This window comes from Carettochelys insculpta, chromosome 1, assembly GCF_033958435.1.
Source record: "Carettochelys insculpta isolate YL-2023 chromosome 1, ASM3395843v1, whole genome shotgun sequence".
Lineage (NCBI taxonomy): Eukaryota > Metazoa > Chordata > Testudines > Carettochelyidae > Carettochelys > Carettochelys insculpta.
This window is the reverse complement of record NC_134137.1, coordinates 2,914,228-2,937,183: the sequence shown is the minus strand read 5'-3', so window position 1 is coordinate 2,937,183 and position 22,956 is coordinate 2,914,228. Positions and strand designations below refer to the sequence as shown.

The following is a 22,956-nucleotide window of genomic DNA, read 5'->3' as shown; positions in this document are numbered from 1 at the left end:
TTTAACAATTTCAGGAAAGGTTAGCACTAGTAGAGAGAAGAAATCTGTAGAAAATCCATTAGAAAATCCTTTCCCACTGTGTTGGCCATGGGTTTTTGTAAGTTTATGTGCATCACTACAGCCCAGCCTCCCTAATCTAAAAGCAGACTTCTGCGTCATACGATTCTGAAGGTACGCACATCAGATTGGGTGTTAAACAAAGACACTCCTTTGAATAATCAGGAGATGCCATTTCACAGCCCTGTGGGCAAACTCTTAAAATGTGCATCTGTCATCAAAATGCCAAGAGGTGCCAGCTGATGAACATTGGTCACTCTGTCTATTCTATGGGAAACAGGACGGCCAGTCTAACAGAGCCATTGTATTTTGGCACCTTCGGGTACTGCACAAGATAAATATCACAGTGCACGTCAACACACTGGTCCTTTTTTCAGATATCCCACAAGATATCTTAACACCACATAATCGGTCAGCCTACTGGTTTCCTTCTGTCCCATTGGGGTTAAACTAAAGAAGCTAAAATTCTGGAAATTTCTACATACTCACACTTATCTGCACACATATAAACAAGTGTTAATGCCAACATCTTACAGAGCGTAAGCCCTGCAGGCCCGTAGTGAAAGTTTGAAGATGCTTGAATATAAGCTTACAGTGTATACATCATATACATTTATTCTTATAGACTCCAGACTAGAGCTGTGAGGCAGGCAAGGAAGTCTGTTCCTGTGGACTGTATCAGCTTTGAATGTAGGTGGACAGCAGCTGGAAGAGCTGGAAGGATAAGGCCCTGTGTTACACAGGAGTATGGGATGCCGCTCAGAGAACAGATTGCTGCAAAAGCTCAAAGGGAATGAGAGAAATGGCCTCTTTTCCCTTGTGCCCCTTGCCCAGGGGATGATGTTGAACAGTGAACCTGGCTCTATTATGCAATTTGTGATGCCTTTGGTCATTACTTCCAGAAGCTCTTTAGTCAGTCTGCTAGGCAGCGTGATCCCATGTCTTGGATGAAGGAATGCCACAGAGGTAGAGTGGTTTACCCAAAGCCATGCAATGACCTGGTTGTAGAGCAGAGAATAGGAACTGGACGTCCTGGTCCCATCCCATCAGCACTATTGCCCTGGCCATGAACTGTCATTGCTCTTCTGGCTTGTATTAGATGCAGCAAGACTAGGTGTGTTTTGTGATTCGTGGAGTTTCAGCCTTTTTAAATGGGGGAGGGGGTAAAGACTTATTAGATAGAGTGCTAAAAACTACAGCCACAACAGAGGTGCCCACACAGCCCTTTCTTCAGCCATATCTTGCTTAGTTACCAGGGTCTGCACATAGTCTGGAATTCCACCCAGTGCATAGAACTCAACGTTGTTCTGCAAGGAACCAAATCCTTGCAGCCTGTGAGTCAACAGCCCGACCAGGGCATTTCAGTAGCAGCACACTAGATCTGATAAACAATCATCACCACTGAATGCATGAATATGTTGTGCCCAGGTCACCCAGTGCCTGCACAGTAGAGCTGCATCTCTTCCCTCCCAGCTCACTGGACACTGCTGACACTTCATCTCTAGTGACGTGCCTTGGGCCCATCCCTCAGCTGGTGTGAGTGGAGCAGCCCCACTGAAATCAAGGGACATGGCCTCACCAGAGAACACGAGGGAGAGACAGCACCAGACCTCTGTGCTGCTGCATGGACTGTACGAGTGAGGTCTGAGAGAAGCTAAGCAAACTTTCAGCAGCTAGGGACTCATGGGCCAGCTTTCCGACTCAGGACATTTTTGCTACAAGAGTTTCTCCATCCGTAAGAGGGATATAATGTACTGGAGTGGTTAGCAATAGTCCATGTAAGACTTGACAATGGTGTCCATGTGTCATTGTGTGTCAATAGGATGCAAACAGGGTGCCAAATTCAGCACAAACTGCTGAGAAATAGGATAACTCAACCTGCCTCGTGGAGGTTTTATCAGTAGGTTGTACCAAGCCTTGAAGAAATGCAAACCTCTGTCTTACCACACTGGAAGCCAATAATAAAATCTCCTGAGGCATCTCAGCCCTTGGCTCACCATTTGGACACTGGAAGTCATGATGAGCAGTGACAGAAAAGAACAATCTTACCGCAAAAGACACTTTCTAATCTCAAAGCATCAGCCACAGCCTGCAGTCCCCAGGCAAGTGTCTTCAGCCAACCGACACTGCCATACTGCGGGCTGTGGCAAGGTGCCCCTTTGTCTGCTTCTGGTCCCCCTGCCTCTTCCCCTGACTGTTGGGTTTAGGCTGAGGCTACCTCTGTAGCTCTGGCTGGTTAGCCAGTCTCCTTCCCTCCTCTAGACACAGCCAGGGCTCTCAGCCTTCCTGGGGGAGTGGAACCTATGCCCTCTTCCCTCCCCAGTGCGCTTGTGAGCAGTCCCTCCACTCCTTATTTGTGTTGCTTTCTCCTGATCTCCTTCACAATGGTTCTCCAGACTCCTTGACCTCCTCTCTCAGTCTCCCCTAGTCCAGGCTTGACTGGCTGCTTTCTGCTTGCTCTGGTTAGCTGATTGCAGATTGCTCTCACCTGTGTTGCACCACTAGCTGCTCCCCTAGCTCAGGCTGCTGGCCTGAGTGGCCTTTTCCCCCATCCTAGCAGGGTCTGCTGCAGGGCCCATTCTACCCTGCTGGTCTGTTAGTTCTGTAATGGTTTCAAGGCCTTTAGTTAGTTCCAGCAATTAACTTAGTCCTGCTGTTAGCAGTGATTTCAACATGTTAATGGGCTTTGGGCTTGTTCTGCATTCACAGGAGTTGTGATACAACAAAAACTCAAGACTTTCCGTTAAGAGCAAGCACATGGTACTACTGTTGGCACCCCAGACACAGCACACCAAGGCTAGCAACTAACAAACAGCCATCATTCAATGGAAGGGTGGAAATTTCAATAGATTTCTTTTGGGGAGCACAAGTCATTGTCACAGTAACCACTGCATCATTGCCAGGGGGCATGTAATTGCCAAATTGTGTTCCAGTTTCACCATTTAATTAGGCAGTTAAAGAAAACCACTGCTCTTTGGAATAGTGAAATTATGATCACGAGCCACAGGGCCAAATTCTAGATTCCCCCACAGCAGTGGGGAACCATTCTAATCAAAGTCTCAAATGCTGGCCTGGCCTTTTAAGTATTCTGCTAGTGTAATAATGCATGGTTACCTTGACACTGCACCTTTCCGGCTCATCATGCAGCTGGTTCTGCAAACCAGGGTGTACAAACTGTGACTGGAGGGGCACCTGGGACATTCTTAATTGGCAGTGCCAGTAGCAGGGCAGCCTGCAGAAGGAAGAGCAGATACCCACCATTCTTCAAAGTAACACCAATGTGAACGTTCCTATCCAGGCACCAACTGTGCCTCTATTTCCCACTCTGATTATCAGGAAGTGAACAGAAAGGACTCACATGGCCCCCTCATTGCATTCAGGTCTATGGCTCCCAGTCATCACCTAGCTGCAGTACTGTGAAAAGTTTAACTCAGTGAATGCTTTTTTAAATAAAAGGAAAAATAAATGCCTTTATTTAAAGGATTGTATTTTTCAAAAACACCAGCGTTATTTTATGGAGTTAATTTTTATTTTAGATTTCTTAAAAATGGGGTTAATATTTTTCTTTAAATTATTTTCAGTAAATGTTTGAAATAGGAATTCCATCAATTCTATTTTTTCCCCTTCATCCTTGGAAACTTTTATCATCCACTATGTTTTAACAAAAAGGGGCTATAGTCAATTTGGTTTCTAGTAACATTTGGTTTCCGGTTTTCAACCTCAAGTCAAACACAGAGCACTACCCCATATTTCTCTGTCAAAACAAAAAAGCAGTCGAGTAGCACTTTAAAGACTAACAAAATAATTTTTCAGGTGAGCTCAGAAGAAGTGGGTCTGTCCCATGAAAGCTCGCCTAATAAATTATTTTGTTAGTCTTTAAAGTGCTACTTTACTGCTTTTTTGTTATGATAGCATATAGACTAGCACGGCTTTCTCTCTGTTACTATATTTCTCTGTGTTATTAAGAAACAATCCTATTCCAGATTCAGCCTATTTGTCTGGCTCATCCTGGGTCAGTCTCTTTCAACATCTGTTCAATTACATCAACTTTGAGGACTTCATTTGATTTGGTGATTGTCTCTTTTCTGTTTTATTTTATGAGAAGTAATCTCATTCCAGGAACGTCCAGTGCTTCTGACACACACCCAAAGCTTTATTTTGCTTTAAGGTGCGGTAAGAGGAGCTGTATACCAGATTTAGTTGTCCTGGCTCTTACCATTTAGCAGGAGTTCTTCATCAAAAAGACAGACAAATTCTTCAAAATTTATAGTAGATTACCAAAAGGAATAAAAATCTGAGGCTATGTCTAGACTGCAGGCTTCTGTCGAGAGAAGTTTTTATTGGAAGATATCTTTCAACAAAACTTCTGTTGAGAGAGCACACCCAGACACCAAAGCTCTTTGAAAAGCAATCTGCTCTCTTGACAGAGAGTGGCCAGACAGATGGGACACTCTCTCAGCAAAATGGTCACATGGAACCATGTCAGCCAGGTTGCAGATCACCATTTCTTTCCAAGAGCTGGTGCTGGTGACCTGCGGAGACGCGTGCCGAAAGGGACCCCTACAGACAACCATTCCCTGCCCCTACTGTGGGCTTGTCTACCCCTCTGAGGGGCACCAAAGCTCTTGCAGTGCCTGCTGTGCTTGCCTTGAATTTCCAGGTGACCCAGATGGTCCCTAGGTGCCATGCAGATGGAGCTGCCTATGGGATTGCTATGGCCCCACTTGGACATTCTGCAGCTTGTGCTGCACTTCCTGGCAGCTGACTTCTTGTCCCTCAGCAAGATCAACCCTGAGCTCATTTCCTGGCATTGGGAGCTACACCTTTGCAACCACACCCCGTGGTGGACAGGTGGCTCTGGAGACACCATGCCAGTTGAGACAGGTGGGACCAGATGGTCATGGAGCAGTGGGATGACGAGCACTGGCTACAGAACTTTTGCATGCAAAAGGCTGCCTTTATGCAGCTCTGTGCCTGGCTCCCCCTGCCCTCCAGAGAGGTGACACACAGCTGCAGCCCTCCACCCACAAGGAGAAGCAGCCACAATCACCCTCTGGAGTCTCACCACCCTCGATAGCTACCAGTCAGTGGGCAACCAGTTTGGCGTGGAGAAGTCCACTGTTGAGGCCTTCCTCATGGAAGTAATGCACTCTTGAGCTGCAGTCCCTGCTAGGGCAGGCATCCCACAAAAGGGGGACCCTCAGGAAGTGGGGTTGGGGGGTGGAGGGCAAGCCCTATGCCCAGGGTTTGTACCATCCCACACTCACACAGCCCCATGGGGAGGAGGGTCCTGGAGCACCAGGAGGGAGGGGACAAGAAGGGTATGGCCACATCCCAAGGGCGCAGGTTCTCCCTTCCCCAGTGAGGGAGAGGGGAAGTGGAAACAAAAGTAAGTAGCAAAGTGCAGGGGCTTGGTGATAAGAGGAAGAGAGACCGAGGCTGGCAAAACAGGAGGGTTAAGGGAAGGAGACGTGGGAGGCTCTGGCAATCAGCATTTAGAAAGGTAAAAACAATAACCTACTTCCATAGCCCAAGTACCCAGTTTGTCATACAGACACAGCAGAGTACAATCTGAAAAGGATTTAATGAGTCTCTGAGTTTCTGGTAAGTAATTAGAGAAAGAGGGTGTGGCACCGTGCCACCAGCAGCTCTGCACAGAGCTCAATCTTAAAACTTCACAGCCCTTTCTGAGGAACAAGCTGGAGCAGCCTGCTGCGGATCTGTTTGGTCCTCACCCCATAGACAATTGGGTGCAGCATGGGGGGCACCAGGAGGTACACATTAGCAATGAGAATATGGACATGCAGAGGCACATTATGTCCAAATCGGTGTGTGAAGACAGAGAACAGAACTGGGATGTAGGCGACTAAAATGACACAGAGGTGGGAGCCACAAGTCCCAAAAGTCTTGATCCGGGCGTCCTTGGTGGGGAGGCTGAAGATGGCCCTGAGGATCTGGACATAGGACATAGCAATAAAAAATATATCAAGACCAAGCACAAAGAGTGTCAGAAAGAGACCATAGTAATCACCCACGCGGATGTCAGCACAAGCCAGCTTCACCACAGCTATGTGTTCACAGTACGTGTGCGGGATGATGTTGGTTCTGCAATATGGCCACTGCCTTGCCAGGAAGGGAAAGGGCAGTGACAGGATGCCCCCACGCAGCATCATGGCTAGGCCGATCACGGCTACAACATGGTTTGTCAGGACAGTGGAATGTCTCAGAGGATTGCATATGGCCACGTAGCGATCAAAAGCCATGGCCACAAATATCCCAGACCCCATCAATGAGGAAAAGTGAAGGAAGTACATTTGGGTGAGGCAGGCACTAAAAGATATCTCCCTATATTTGAACCAGAAGATGCTCATCATTTTAGGCAGGATGGACGTGGAGAGGACCAGGTCACTGACTCCCAGCATGCAGAGGAAATAGTACATGGGTTCATGGAGGCTTGGCTCTGTCCTCACGATGAACAGGATGGTGAAGTTCCCCAAGATGGCTATTACATACATCGCACAGAAGGGGAGAGAGATCCAGACATGTACTGTTTCCAGGCCAGGAATGCCCAGCAGAATGAAGGTGGAGGGGCTGATGAAATTAGTTGTACTGGAATTCAACATGGAGTAGAGAAGTAATTATTGAACTCTGAGGTGGAACCTTTTCTCTTACATTTACCATATGTTCATCTCATTTCCTTCATGTGCCCAGGATCTAGGGTCATCATCACAGTGCAAATGCCTGGCTGGAAAGACAATACAAATCTGAGATATTATGTATTGCTGGGGGCTGTTCTCATGTCTGAAGCATGTTGGTTGTTCTTCTCACACTGAAAAATTACGTTTTCATGATTCTGAGAAAAAGATAATGAAAAACTGATCCTAAAAATGCCGGTTCCATGTTTTATGACATGCTACAGACCATGGTCTGGAACACCTCAATCATCACCAGTGGGAAACAAGAGCATAGGAACTGTTAATCCTTCATCAAGCCTTAATGCAATTAAACTTAGGTTACAGAGTCCATGCTGTAGGGAGTGCCCCATTCACCCACTTGTTCAAAATCATACAGTGGGAAAAAACAAACAAACATTGGACAAGAAAAATGCCAGGGGAACATCCCAGCTAAAACATACCACCAGGGACAGACTTGGGTGTCTTTGGGAGCAGCATCATGAGGACAACCCAGAAAACTCTAGGGCAGTCAGCCTAACTTCTGTATCAAGAAAGATAATGGAACAAATGATTAAGGCATCCAGTTGTGAATACGTAGAGGATAATAAGGTTATAAATAACAGCATGGATTTGTTAAAAAAAATCACGTCAAACTAACCCTATAGCTTGCCTTGACAGGGCAACAAGCCTTGTGGATAATGGGAAAGAGGTAAACGTGGAATACCGAGAACTTCGTAAACATTTGTTATAGTCTCACCTGACCTTCTCATTAATAAATTAGGGAAATACTACTTAAATAAAGTTACTGGAGGGTTGGTGCATAACTACTTACACAACTGTTCCCAGAGAATTCTTATCCAGGGTTTACAGTCATACTGGAAGGACATCACAAGTGGAATTCTGCAAGGATCAGTTCTGGGACCATTCTACTCAATATCGTCATCAATGGTTTAGATAATGGCATAAAGAGTATGCTTATAAAGGTTGCAGGTAATACAATGTTGGGATGGGTTGCAAGTGCTTTAGAGGATAGGATCATAATTCAAAATGATCAGGGCAAATGGGGCAAATGGTCTGAGATAAATAGGATGAAATGTACTCCATATGGGAAGGAACGATCAGTTTCACGTATACAAAATGTGAATCATCTAGGCTCACGTAGGAGGGAATAAGGCAGATATAGGTCTAGGGGTCATAATGGACAACAAAATAAACTACATAAAGGACCCAAGATATGTAGAAGTCAGCAGTGTGTCACTGTTGCAAAAAAACCAAACATTTTTACACCCAAACAACTAAAACAAAACCAAACCACCTTTAATTGTGGCCTGAAATGAGATCTTAACTGATATGCATTTAAGGGCAATTTCTCCATTTTTGACATATGCAAGAATGAGACACATCCAGCTTAATTAACTGGTCCTACTAGTGATAGCAGAGTAACAAGTTTCTCCTGTTCTCGTGCCTCACTCCCTGTTGTATTAACCCTGGATTCTGTGTTTCCCCTCCAGCCCATCCGACGAAGTGGGCTTTACCCACAAGAACTCAGAACCTGAGTTATGAATTGACAAATCAACCACACATCTAATTCCGAACCAAAAGTCTGAATCAGGCAGCAGGGGAGCCAAAATAAGAACCAAATACAGGGCAGTTCTGTGTTCAGCATAACATATTAAAGACAAGAAAGTTTGAAAACAAGATTTGAAAAGGTTAGGAGACACGGAATGGAAAATCTGGCATGGGATCAAATCAAAAATACATCTAAGAATATAGCTCATGCTAATCCACATCAGGAATGGAAAACTGTTCCTGTGAAATAAACCAGATTTTACCCTTTAATAAGAATGCAAAATGGGTTGATAGAGAGAAATGTGCAGATTAACAATTGTCTAATTCAGTGTGGCACTTGCATTAGTAGGAAAACACTCACATGTAGCAGGGAGCACTCTGCAATATCAGTACTGCACAGGTAAGCTGGAGTAGAAGCTGTTAATAGACATATCCCAAAAAACTACTGTCAGTGGATCATTGTCAGTTAAAGGGTCTGTTTCTTCTGGGGTTCTGCAGGGATCAGATCTAGGCCTGAGGCTGCTCATTATTTTCATCAATGGTTTGGAAGCCAATAGGAAATTACTGCAAATGAAATTTGCACTCAATCCAAAGTTTAGCAGTGTGGTTGCAATAAGGGAGCCAGGGTTGGCACACTGATTGTCTGGATCATGTGGTGAGCTGGGCCCATGCAAACAAGATGTTTCAATACAGCACATGCAAAGTTAGCTTCTTGGAACAGGGATTGCAGGTCCAACACATAGATGAGGGCACTGTATTATGGATTGCTGGGCACCTGTGTGACCACGGTGCATGAGGCATCCCTCACTGGCAAAGCCTAGATGAGGGAAGGCTACAAAAGGGAGACCAGCTACTCCCAACGCTGGTGGGTAGCACTGAATATACTCTCCAACAAGGCACAATCTGTGCTTCTGGGTCCCCAGACAGAAGGAAAATAAAGAGGACAACCACAACAACAACAAGAAATCGCAGGCCCCTTATAGCATCCCATGCCTCTGGCTCCAAAGTTCCACCTAGATCCAGTACAATAAAACTTATTTTAAAACCCTTCTCACATGCACAAAAAGTTGTTTCCGACCCCAAAGGGTCAGCCACATTCCCTGGTCTGTATAGGTTTGGTCCTTACCACAGGTATTGTGCTGCTTGTTAATCCATTAGTGTCTAAACCAAAAGGTATATGGTAAAGAAGGAAAAGAATAAGGAGAGAAGTGTCACACACATGCCAGGTTCAGAGCCCAAGGATCAGGTTTTTAGCAGTACTGGTGAAAATGATGGTTTGCAAGTCCCTCTGGAACTCATGCACAGCTTATATGAGTCTTTCCGCTCTGTGTTCAGAGCTTCCTGTGTAAAATGGTTCTTCTAGAGGTAAGAAGCTGGAATGAAGACAAGATGAAGACCAAATGGAGAAGATGTGGCTGCATTTTATAGTCTTTTGCCATGCGGCTGCTGCTTTCTTTGTTCCATGCACAGGGGCTACGTCTACACGTGCACGCTACATCGAAATAGCTAATTTCGAAGTAGCGACATCGAAATAGTCTATTTCGATGAATAACGTCTACACGTCCTCCAGGGCCGGCAACGTCGATGTTCAACTTCGACGTTGCTCAGCCCAACATCGAAATAGGCGCAGCGAGGGAACGTCTACACGCCAAAGTAGCACACATCGAAATAAGGGAGCCAGGCACAGCTGCAGACAGGGTCACGGGGCGGACTCAACAGCAAGTCTCTCCCTTAAAGGGCCCCTCCCAGACACACTTTCATTAAACAGTGCAAGATACACAGAGCCAACAACTAGTTGCAGACCCTGTATATGCAGCACGGACCCCCAGCTGCAGCAGCAGCAGCCAGAAGCCCTGGGCTAAGGGCTGCTGCCCACGGTGACCACAGAGCCCCGCAAGGGCTGGAGAGAGAGTATCTCTCAACCCCCCAGCTGATGGCCGCCATGGAGGACCCCGCTATTTCGATGTTGCGGGACGCGGATCGTCTACACGTCCCTACTTCGATGTTGAACGTCGAAGTAGGGCGCTATTCCCATCCCCTCATGGGGTTAGCGACTTCGACGTCTCGCCACCTAACGTCGATTTCAACTTCGAAATAGCGCCCAACACGTGTAGCCGCGACGGGCGCTATTTCGAAGTTACTGCCGCTACTTCGAAGTAGCGTGCACGTGTAGACGCAGCTTTAGAGTCCTATCCATAAGAATGCCCCTACTTGCCTTGATGAATCATAAGGTTTGTCTCCTGTCATCTTTCAATGGGCCAGTTGAATATCTGATGGTCCTTAACAGCCCATCAAACAGGCTAGGAAGTTCTGATGTTAAAATATCTAGGTGCATCAAATAGCACAAGTTTTGAAACACAGACATGCATACATATACGCATCCAAAATACAAAGTGAATACATTTTGAAGATGCATTACACGGCCTAAGTAACACTCCTCATTGCTACTTTGTAATCTTGATAGTCGTAGTATTGTAAAATCTCACCAAAATTCCATACATCATCACATCCTGAAAAGGTTTGAATTCCCAGTATCATGGTGTGACCAAAAGGGCTGAGGCACCCCTTGGATGTACCTGGAAAAACCATGGAGGGGATCCTCAAGGAATCCATTTTGAAGCACTTGAAAGAGAAGAAAGTGATCAGGAATAGTCAACATGGATTCACCAGGCGCAAGTCACGCCTGACCAATCTGCCTGCCTTCTGTGATGAAGTAATTAGCTCTGTGCATATGGGAAAGGTGGCAGATGTGAAATACCTGGACTTTAGCAAAGCTTTTGATGTGATTCCTCACAGTATTCCTGCCAGAAAGTCAAATAAGTGTGGATTGGATAAGTGGATTGTAAGGTGGATAGGAAGCTGGTTGGATCATTGGGTTCAACAGGTTGTGATCAATGGATCTATGCCTGGTTGGTGATCGGTATCAAGCGGATTCCCAAAGGGCTGGTCATGTGGCTGGTTTTGTTCAACATCTTCATTAATGACCTGGACAAAGGGATGGATTGCACCCTCAGCAAGTTCAAAGATGACACTGAGCTAGGTGGAGAGGTAGATATGCTGGAGGTTAGGGATAGGGTCAAGAGTGACCTACATAAATTGGAGGATTGGGCCAAAATAAATCTGATGAGGTTTAAGAAGGACAAGTGCAGAGTCCTGCACTTACAACATAAGAATCACAAACACTGCTACAGGTTGGTGACTGAGTGGCTAAGCAGCAGATCTTCAGAGGAAAGATCTGGTATTACAGTGAATGAGAAGCTGGACATGAGTCAACAGTGTGCTCATGCAGCCAAGAAGGCTAACAGAATAATGGGCTGCATTAGTAAGAGCATTTCCCATAGATTTAGCGCATGGCCACTTGGCAAAAGACTATTCCCCTTCTTCATCACTGTGGAGGCCACATCTGGAATATTGTGTCCAATTCTGGCCCTCCCATAACAAAAAGGATGTGGACGCTTTAGAGAGAGTCCAGAGGAGGGCTCAAGCATGTCTTATAAGGAGACACTGAGGGATTTCGGTTTATTTAGTCGGCAGAAGAGATTAGTGAGGTGGAATTTGATAGCAGCCTTCAACTACCTGAAAGGATGTTCCAAAGAGGATGCAGGCAGCCTGTTTTCAGTGGTGACAAATGACAGAATGAGGAGCAATGATTTCAAGTTGCAGTGGAGGAGATCTGGGTTGGATATTAGGAAAAAACTATTTCACTAGGAGGGTGGGGAAGCAAAAGAATAGGTTACCTAAGGAGGTGGTGGACTCTCCATCCTTAGAAGTTTTAAAGTCTGGGTTTGACAAAGCACTGACTGGGATGATTTAGTTGGGATTGGTCCTGCTTTCAGCAGAAGGTTGGACTTGATGACTTCCTGAGGTCTCTTCCAGCCCTAGGATTCTGTGATTCTGTAACGAATAAACAACACTGCAGAGAAGACGTAACATTTTGGCCACTTCCACTGGCATTGGAGCAAACTCATCCTGTGAGGCAGGTGCCCTTCATGTTTAACAGCTAAGCAGAGCAGAAAGTGCAACAAACTTACTCTGACTGGTGAAAATTACAAATTAATTGTCTTCTCTTGAGTTCCTTCAGGCAGCTGTGTCCACATCTCTCTGACTCCAGCATCTGCAGCAGTATCCTATGCTGACAGCCAAGACAGCTATGTGCATTGTGTAACTCTGTGCAGTCCAACTGGCATTTGCTCAATATCAAGCACTGAAGTAGCATCTGGATGCAAACAGACTGGAGATGAGTCTATCCGTGCTTCTGAGCTATTTATGCAGGTTTAAGAGTCACCAGCAATTAAGGGACTGTCCCAAAGGAGATGAGAAGTCTTGGACTCTGTGCTGGGAGAGAGAGGAACTGGCAGCTCTGTGTATTTGTGTATGTTTAACAATTATAGTTGATTAGTAAGAAAACTAGGGATAATGCCTAGGTCTCCTGAAGCCCTGATATCCTGCATGTGCCCAGGACACATGCATTACTAGGAACATGTCCCCTTTGTTCAGATGATAAAAGAAGCTCAGGTCACACAAAGATCAACTGGAAGGATGACACACAAGCCAGTACTCTTCTCAGCACACCATTCTTCTCAGAGGGCCCAGGGCACTTAATCCTTCAGGCTCCTTCCTGTGATGCCTTCTATTTTGCTTTTACTTTTTGAGGCTTTGACTGTCCCTCAGATTCCGCTCTTGGCTTTTCTAAATCCATTTTCACACTGCATCTGCTGGAGTTAACGCTCCTTTCTGTTTTCCTCAATGGGATTGAATTGCTGCTCTTTATGAGGTGCTCTTTTGCCTCTCACTGCTGTTTCGTTACTTTCTTGTTCAGCTACTGTGACACTTTTTGGTTCTCTGGCTATGCTTTTTGTTTAACTTTATATTTACTTTTAGTTTTCATCTCTAGTACATTATGGTCACTGTTACAAAGCAGTTCATCTACATTCCCGTTCTGGACCAGACCCTAAGCTCCACTTCAGATGAAATTAAAATTTTCAATTCAACTTGTGAGTTCCAGGATCAGCTGCTCCAGGATGCATTCATTTAAGATGCCAAGAAACTTCACCTCTACATTCCAGACTTGAAATCCACCATTGTTATTCCTATTTATAGCTTCTCTATTCTCCTTGGGCATTGTAATTACAAGCTGAAAAATCTCTAACCTGGCACTCTCTCATCTGGAAACATCCATAATTCAGCATGATTTTAGTTAGCCAGACGATCACTTATCATGGGTGTGGCCAAGTTTCCTGACATCCCATCAAGTTTGTTTCCAGACACCAGTCCTGGCTCACAGTGTTCTGTGCTGTTATTTAGCTCTAATTTATCCCTAAGTGTCTTCTAAGAACCCAGTAAGCACTGGAATTGTTGGTAATGTGCTAGACAATATTGACCTCCTGTGCTCCTGCAAATTCTCTTGTCCAGCACCAGTCAGGTCGTGAGGTAAGTTCAACCAGTATCACCATTCTGGTCCAGTGGTTAGTGGTGTAGCTCTCCTGTTATATTCCTTTTATTAGAGCACAGAATTATTATCGCTGAAGATTCTGTAGTACATTTTGGTTTGTGTAGGCTTTTTACTTCGTTTGCATCTATGCTTTGCTTTCATTTCGTGCCACTCCCCCACCAGCATGACTTGTTCTTTTCTTTCAACAGGTTTTCTACCCTGGTATTAAGTGCCCCATTGATTATCCTCATTCCACGAAGTTTCTGTGATGCCTATTGTGTCAATATCCTCATTAAACACGAGGCAGGTCACCCACCTTTCCCGTCCAGTTCACTTTTCACTCCAGTTCACCCATCTTTTTATTTAGACTTCAAGTATTTGCATATTAGCACTTTAAAAACTGATCACTTTTTAGCAATCAGGATGCAGCTGATGGGAGTATTTTCCATTCGTCTGTTTCTCAGCTGATCCTGCCCGTACAAAACAGGAGGATTCCCTAACTGTAAGAACAAGAGGACAATGGATCAGATGCCTTGGAAGGCTGTGAAAGCTCCTTCAATGGAAGATTTCCAGAGGAGGGTGGATAGTCCTCTTTTATAGATGGTTCAACTCGTGCATCCCATTCCCACCCTGTAGCTCTTGCTTATAAAGGAATTCTGCAACAAATAAAATAAAATTCTGCACACAATATTCAAAATTCTGTGAAACTCTACAGCTTTTATTGCTCAATAAATAACTGCAGAGGCTCCAGTATGACATGCACCCCATCTCTGGGAGAGCACGGTGCTTGAGCTTGCCCCAGGAGTATTCTGTGGTCCTGCCCATCTCTGCCAGATGATCCAGGTGTGGGGCAGGCAGGTTCAGCCACACACAGTAAGTATGAAAAATGGTGATGGGGTGTGGCAGGCCATAGGTGCCTATATAAGACAAAGCCCCAAATATCGAAATGGTCCCCATAAAATCAGGACATCTGGTCACCAGAAAAGGAAACATCTGCTGGGGTTATCCCCTGTGTTACTGGAAGCTCTCGCTCTCCACTGCCACGCGTATTCTCTGGCAAAATGTCAAGTGCCTGAATACGAATATAATCAGCTGGGAGAGACAAGGCCCTGGCCCCATATGCCTGGCAGTGAATTTGTTCGGGTTAGGCATGTTGCTTGTGCAATGCTGTATACTGTCCAGTTGCAATGACTTATGCCAGACTTGCCGTGTCAGACATCTGTAAAATGTTACAATTTGCCGGACAGGACAATGCCATTTATATGTGTGTATCACCATGAGATTTAGGGCTATAGACCAGTAAGTACATCTGCAGTACAAACTTGGGCTGTGCTTCTGGCCAGCACACCCAGACAGTTGAACATCACCACTGCCTAGCTTGCTGGGTGCCCACTGAAAACCCTCAGCTGTACCATTAACCCACTGAGACAAGGCAGGGGACACATCTTATAATTCAGCAAGGCGCATAGGGCCATGGCTACAATATGAGAGCAACTGGCATGTGGAAGAAAGGAAGGAGCAGCCACTTGGCAAAAGCCAATAAAAGGCAGCTGCATCTTCACTTTGCCTTCAGCTCTGCTGCTGCGTCTTACCTCTGGAGTAACCTTCCTGCAAACAACGCTGTGAAAAAGGAATCCGTGGCCCTTCCAGTCTGTGGATCAGCTCCAGAGTGACCCCCAAGCCAGCAGACTCAACAATAACGCCAAGAACCTGATACATGAACTTTGAGTCTTTGTGTGTATGTGGCAGCTTTCCCATTTGACTACTCTCTTCATGGTCTTTCCTTCTCCTTTGTAATGAACTCCTACTTTGGGGCAGTAGAGGCTTGGCTGGCAGTGTGCTGTTCTGAATAAGATACAAACCTCCACAGCCTCGGTAATGTGGAGGACCTTTTGGAGTGACAGCATTTTCTGCATGTCAACAGCATCCTGTCAAAGCACATCTCACTCCACTGGAGCTAAGTGCTGATGGGGATCCAGAGACCGGAATGCAATGAGGGCAGTGTGTAATCTGTCCGTGATTTATGTTAAAAATACCACCGGTAAAACTTGCTGGGTGCAGGTAATAGCTATTGGTAGGGGCTTTACATGGGAGGAGGGCACCCAGAGTGGGTGGCATTAGCTGCCAGAAGCCACAGACACCACCGGCTCTGCCTGGAGCTGCGAAGTGCAGCTGCTCTTGCCAGCTGGGGATGGCTGCTCAGGGGCCATAGAGTGAGGCTTCTATGGCTGGCTGAGGATAGTTGCCTGTGGGCTGCAGATTGTAGCTGCTGTATCTGGCTGTGCAGCACTTTCTGGGGACCATGGGCAATGGAGACTCTGGCTGCCCAGGGGCTTCCACTGAGGGCCAGCAAAGCAGCAGATGCTGTGGATGCAGCTACAGTGATTCCAATAATGACTAATGTCCCCAGGATCCCCCAAACAGCTGTCCCCAAAGGCAGCTGCTGGGATGGCCTTGGTATCTGCCACAATGGACACAGCAGAAGTCATGGATGTCACAGAAAGTTACATAAGGCAGACAGACAGACAGACACAAAGCCCAACCTGCATGGGTAACTTCCAAAGAGACTTTTGCAAGCTATCAGTTTATTTCATCATTGCTGTAATAATCTATCAACAGTGGAGTTGGGGGGAGAACAGAGGTGTCTCATCTATTAAACATTGATATGGCGCCTTTCATTCTTAAACATTGATGACTTGTTGAAGTTCTGATGCCTTGAGATTAGAAGAAGTCTTTTCTGGGGAAGTCATTTTTTACTAAATGCCTTGACGTCCAGTGTCCAGCTGGTGAGCCAAGGACTGGGATGACACAGAGACAGTATTTTTTGCTTCCAGTTAAGCATTTTGATGACACCTAAGCTTACATTTGTTACTGGCTTGGTATAATCTAAGGATAGATCCACCATGACACTGGGAGGAGTCCTGTGGCACTGTGAAGATGAACAAATCTATTTGGGCATCAACTTTTGTGGGCAAAGGTCTGCGTCACCGGACATGTGGCTTTGCCTACAAAAGCTTATACCCAAATAAATCTGTTCATCTTCACAGTGCCACAGGACTTATTGTTTTTCGCAGATACAGACTGACACGGCTACCCCTCTGATACAGGGGAGAATTATCCTATTTCTCAGTAGTTTGTCCTAAATTTAGCATCCACATTTCCACCCCACTGAGGCACAACAAATCCCTAGCTGCTGAAATTTTGCTTTATGTCTCTCTGACCTGCCTCCTCCAGTCCATGCAGCAGCTCAGAGGATTGGTGCTCTCTCTTTCCATTGGATTCTCTAGTGAGGCTGGGTCACCTGATTTCAGAGGGGCTGCACCACTCACACCAGCAGAGGTCACTGAATTAGAGGGAAAATTTGAGCAGCATCCAGTGAGCTGGGGGGAAAGAGACACAGCTCTACTATGGAGTCACTGGGTGACCGGGGACACAGCATCTCCATGCATTCAATGGAGTTGATTCTTTATTAGTTCTGCTGTGTTGCTACTGAAATGCCCTAGTCAGGGCCATTGAGTCACAGGCCACATGGATGTGGTTTCTTACACAACATCACTGAGCTCTATCCACTCTGCAGAATTCTATACAGTACATAGCTCCTCTTAAATAAGTGAGATAAGGCTGGAGACTGAGCAGTGTGGAAACCTGTTTTGTGGCTGTAGTTTTCAGCTGTCTCTTTAATAAGTTCCTTTTGTTTAGGAAGGACCATGACCCCACGGATCATAGAACACCGTTCGCCACACTGAGGGTAGGTCTTCACTACCGCGAAGTGGGGACGTGTAAAATCGAACTACTGGGGATACACAGTTGACTGCTGTACTCCTCAGTCTCGCAAGGAGTAAGGGAGATTGAGGGGAGAGTTTCTCCCATCAACCTCTCCAAGTGAGGATGGCCAGGTGAGCCGACTGTAGAGAAGTCAATTCCAGCTATGCAATTGCTGTAACTGAAATTGTATATCTACAATTGACCTTGAGTTTTAGTGTAAACCTGGCCTGAGACTAATGCAAGCCAGAAAAGCAATGTCAGTTCATGGCTAGAGCAATGGTGCTGGTGGGGTGGGGTCAGAACTTCCAGTTCCTATTCTCTCCTCTACACCAACTCATTGAGTGGCTTTGGGTGAGCCACTCTACCTCTGTGTGGCTCTGTTCATCCAAAAACGTGGGAACATGCTGCCTAACAGACTGGCTAAAGAGCTTCTGGAAGTCTCTCGGTAGTCTCTCGATAATGAGTAGGATGTCTTCATGTCACCTTCCCATTTGTGAGTCCGTTAATGGCTGATCAGCCCGATTCTGGAGCCGCAGGTCTTACCTTAGAAGGAGCAGGGGTTGGTAGCTGTTTTGAGGGGTGCAGGGCAGTTTTTGCCACTCTTTTCTTCTTCTCCACCTCTCCTTGTCTGCACCTTGGCAGGACCTCTTAAATTGCGCCACCCCCTCACGGATTGTCATTCTCCACTGGGAATGGTCCTGGGCAAGGTTCTCCCAGATGTCAACACTGATGCTGCACTTTTTCGTTGGGCCTTCAGCACATCCCAATATCATTTCATTGGGCCTTCAGCACATCTCTATATCATTTCGTCTGGCCCCTCATACCCCCCCATCCTTCCTTCAACTCCGAAAACAGAATCTGTTAGGAAGTAGTGACCAAAGGCACAACAAATAGCATTATAGAGCCAGCCTCACTGTTCAGCTTTAGACCCTGGGCAATGGATGTGGGGGAAAAGAAGCTATTTATCAAATTCCCTTTGAGCTATCAAAGCCATCCTGGTCTCTGCCCAGTATCCTGCCTTCCTGGGTAACACAGGGAATTATCCTTCCAGCTCTCTCAGCTGCTGTCCACCTACATTCAGAGCTGCCCTTTTCCTTGCTCATGAGGCCTGGCTCGTGGCAAAGAGCTCCCACCCCACATCCGTTTCAGGGACCCTGCTTGCTACAGCCCCCAGCTGAGAGGAAAACATGGAACTGAAAGCTGAAGAAATAAGCCACACAATGGTTTCTGCCCTTGGGAGTTTGTAGCTCAGCTGTGGAGTCCACAAACACAGACTCCCCTGCCTGCAGACCGCTCTGCTGTCAACCCTCTGCTGGGTTTGTGTGGCTTCCTGGCTACCCCCTCCGTTCCTGACTGTCCTGACAACAGCACTGCTGTGTTCTCAGCGCCCCCATTCTAGGCTTCTTGGTAGGTTGGAGCAGCTCCCAGCCCCTGACCATAGAGATGCCTGCTGCTGGGGGAGCAGGTAGAGGAGACCCAGGGAGTGACAGGGAAGGAGTTGGGAGAATGGGAGCAAATTTAGAGGGTGGGCCTTAGCAGAATAGTGAAGAAGGGGGCAGGGACATGATAGGTAAAGGGTGGTCTCAGGATCTAGTTACCAGCAATAAAAAGGTGGCAACCTTATGTGATAGTGACATGTACTAATCACCCAGAAGGCAGCATAGTAAGTTCATGAAAGGGCTGATATGTGTCTCTGACTGTCCAATAAATGCCACTGAGAGGAGGACCAAGATCCATGTCACCAGCCAGTTCTGCACACAGCTGGGACTGACAGTCAGAGATTTAGGAGGAAACTTTAGACTCTTTTATGAGTAACTAGCCAGAGCAGCCTGCCCCGGATTTGCTTTGTCTTCACCCCGTAGATGATGGGGTTTAGCATGGGGGGTACTGACAGATAAATGTTGGCAATTAGAATATGGAAATGTAGGGCCACACTATGGCCAAATCGGTGCAAGAGGGATGAGAAGATCATTGGGATGTAAAAGGCAAGGATGACACAGAGGTGGGAGCTGCAGGTCCCAAGGGTCTTGAGTCGAGTGTCCTTTGTGGGAAGGCAGAAAATGGCCCTAAGGATCTGGGCGTAGGACACAGCAATAAAAAACACATCCAGCCCATTTACACAGAATAGTACAAAGAGTCCATAGTAATTACTGATGGTGATGTCATCACAGGCCACCTCCACCACAGCCATGTGCTCGCAGTAAGTATGGGAGATGATGTTGGTTGTACAATATGGCAACAAACTTGCAAGAAAGGGATAGGGCATTATGAGGATGGTACCACGAAGCACCATGGCCAGGCCAATCTTCATCACCACAGGGTTTGTCAGGATGGTGGAATGTCTCAGGGGATCACAGATGGCCACGTAGCGATCAAAAGCCATGGCCACAAAGATCCCAGACTCCATCACAGAGAAGCAGTGAATGAAGTACATCTGGGTGAGGCAGGCACTGAAATCAATCTCCCTGTAACTGAACCAGAAGATGATGAGTGTTTTGGGCAGGATGGATGTAGACAGGACAAGGTCAATGACCGCCAGCATGCAGAGGAAATAGTACATGGGCTCATGGAGGCTCGGCTCTGTCTTCACAATGAAGAGGATGGTGAAATTCCCCAAGATAGCTGTGGTGTATATGGTGCAGAAGGGGATGGCGATCCAGACATGGGCCACCTCCAGGCCAGGAATACCCATCAGAATGAAGATGGAGGGGTTGGTGAAGGTGGTTGTGTTGGAATCGGACATGGATAAGGTGAGACGGCATCCAAATCTGAGGTAGAACGGTGTCTACTGTATGTACAGTATGTGCCACTGATGTTCTGTATGAGCCCAGGACCTAGGATGACAGTCACAGTAGAAATACCTGGATGAAAGACAATGTTAATAGGAGACACTATATACATTACAGGAGCCTGTTCTCCTGGGTGAAGCAGATTGATTGCTCCTCTTGCTCTTAAAACTGACATTTTAATTATTCTGAAAATTCGGTTTTGAAAAACTGACTGTACTAATTTTATATTTTATAGTACTCAGTAAGTCAATTATTACAGGTCAAACTGTGAGCATCATTGATAGGCTCCCGCCAGGAAAAATAATGTGGATACTGGTTATGCCTCATTAATCCCTAATGCCATGAAAGCCAGGATAGATATTCCATTCTGCAGAGAGTTCCTCAGTCATTTGGTTGCTTAAAAAGGGATTGGCATTAAAAACAAAACAAAATTGCCAAAACATGTGCTGGGAGAAACATCCCACCTAGAATAGACCTCAGAGAAAATATTTGGGTATGACTGGCAGCAGCTCCATGGACACACCCGCCCACTGTCTGTAAACAAACAAACAAAGGCCAGGCTTGTATGTCTGAGGACACGGATGGAGAATAAGCTGCTTTAGACATGTTTTTGTCCCATGGTTTTTATAATGGATGCAGCAAATATAATGTGAAGCTATGAGACACAAGATGACAATGGGGAGGCTGCCATAGGCAGATAGACAGCAAAGACTGGAGCCACTTACAGCTATCAGAGATATATAAGTGTGCTGAGGACCGGGGCAAGAAAATGCAGAATGAAGTTGATTTTACACCAGTTGGCAAAGATCAAACAGTTGCCTCTGAGAAATATCTAAAGACACTTCATTCCTGAAAAAGTTAATTCCTAAAAGTCATGGCCAGTTATCAGCAGAACTGGGAGGAACTATTCAGTGCAATAGACTTGGATTTCTCTGAGACGTGATTTAGTAGTGAAAGACATTTACGTTAAACACAGCATTCTGTGATCACAGTAGCACACACATAAAATGGACTACAACCTGTACAACTGACTCATCTCAGATTTCCATTGTCAATGGGCCACTGTCAGGAAACGAGGGTATTTCTAGGGTGGAAATTGGTTCTAGGCCTGATACTGTTCCATATTTTCATAACTGATCTGAAAGGAAAGAGAATCACGGCAGATAAAAATTGTGCATGACCAAAGGTTGGCAGAGGTCACATTCTCTCAGCACAGGGGCTGCAAGCCTGACCCACATTCCAGGGCACTGCTTGACTTTTTGTTGTTCTCAGGGCAATACTGTGGCCAAAAGGGCTGATGTGACCCTTGCATTCACAAACAGGGAATGGTGAGTTAGAGCAGGAGAAGGACCTTTTGAACATGGCATTGATGATAAAACTGCCTCCAGTCTTGGGGTCCATATTCCAAAACGGATAGTATAAAATTTGAGAGGGAGCAGGAAAGAGCCAAAAATATTGTTTAAGGTTGGAGACAATGCCTGACAGAGACACTGAAACAACTTTATCTATAAGCTTATCAAAAGGGCAATCAAGCAGATAATTGCATGGGGAGGAAATGGTGGATAATAGTGGGACTATAACAGTGGAACTAATAGTAGTTATGACTGTAACAGAATTTAAGAAAGAGCTAGATAAATTCGTGGAAGTTGGGTCCATAAAAGGCTATTAGCCAAGGGTAGGAAAGATGTCCCTGGCCTCTGATTGTCAGAGGCTGGAGATGGATGTCAGGAAACAATTCGCTTGATCGTTGTCTTCGGTCCACCCCCTCTGGGGCACTGGGCCCTGGCCACTGTCGGCAGACAGGCCACTGGGCTAGAAAAAATGGCTGGAAGCTGAACCCTGACAAATTCCTGCTGGAAATATGGGAGAAATGTTTGGCACTGAGCGTGATCGACCACTGGAATGTGCTTCAGAGAGAAGTGGTGGATTCTCCAATCTGTACATCTTCAGATTCAGCCTGGGTGCATTTCTTAAAGATCCGCCTCACAGCATGTCTACAATTAAAATGCTACCATGGTGTTCCTGGAGTGCTTCAGGGTGTGCACTACATAAGCCAGTAGTAGGGGGCCTTCTCTCAAAAGGTATTACATAGGTGGGTGGGACAACCCTTTGTTGACCTGACACTGTCTACACTAGGGTGTGGACTTTTTTGGCTGTGGAAAGAAAAGATAATGGAGTTTGGGGTTTCATTAACAGAGGCAGAGCTTGGAAGTCACAGGAGGAGATAGAATTCCTCTTCCTGGCTCAGCTTAGGCCTCAGCTGGGGAACCATAACCCACTTATAGGTCTGTTGTGAGGATTCAGAAAATCATCCAGAGTCTGGAGAAAAAGACAGCATATAGAGAGTAGGAGCAAAGGCTGAATGAATAGAGTATTCTTTGTTTGGAAATGAAGGGATGGGGGCACAGGACAGTGGTCTTCAGATAGAACCTTAGAACCACACAAAACTAGGACTGGAAGGGACCTTGAGGGATCATGGAGTCCAGCCCCTTGCCCTCATGGCAGGACCAGGCACTCTCTAGACCATCCCCAATAGATGTCTGTCTAACTTGTTCTTAAATAACTCCAGTGAGGGGGATTTCACAACCTCCCTAGGTAGTTTATTCCAGTGTTCAACCACTCTGACAGGAAGTTTTACTTAATGTCCAACCTAAACCTACCTGGGTGAAGT

The 22,956-nt window shown here is 46.0% G+C and overlaps 2 protein-coding genes across 2 annotated transcripts; both read right to left on the bottom strand.

The window, feature by feature from the left end:
• Nucleotides 1–5,732: 5,732 nt before the first annotated feature.
• On the bottom strand, nt 5,733–6,704 carry LOC142001938 (olfactory receptor 52E4-like). The gene has a single exon (XM_074977609.1). The coding sequence runs from the start codon at nt 6,678–6,680 to the stop codon at nt 5,733–5,735; it is 948 nt and encodes a 315-aa protein (XP_074833710.1). The 5' UTR covers nt 6,681–6,704.
• A 12,587-nt stretch (nt 6,705–19,291) lies between these two features.
• On the bottom strand, nt 19,292–20,284 carry LOC142001931 (olfactory receptor 52M1-like). Its single transcript, XM_074977598.1, has one exon. The coding sequence runs from the start codon at nt 20,237–20,239 to the stop codon at nt 19,292–19,294; it is 948 nt and encodes a 315-aa protein (XP_074833699.1). The 5' UTR covers nt 20,240–20,284.
• Nucleotides 20,285–22,956: the final 2,672 nt, after the last annotated feature.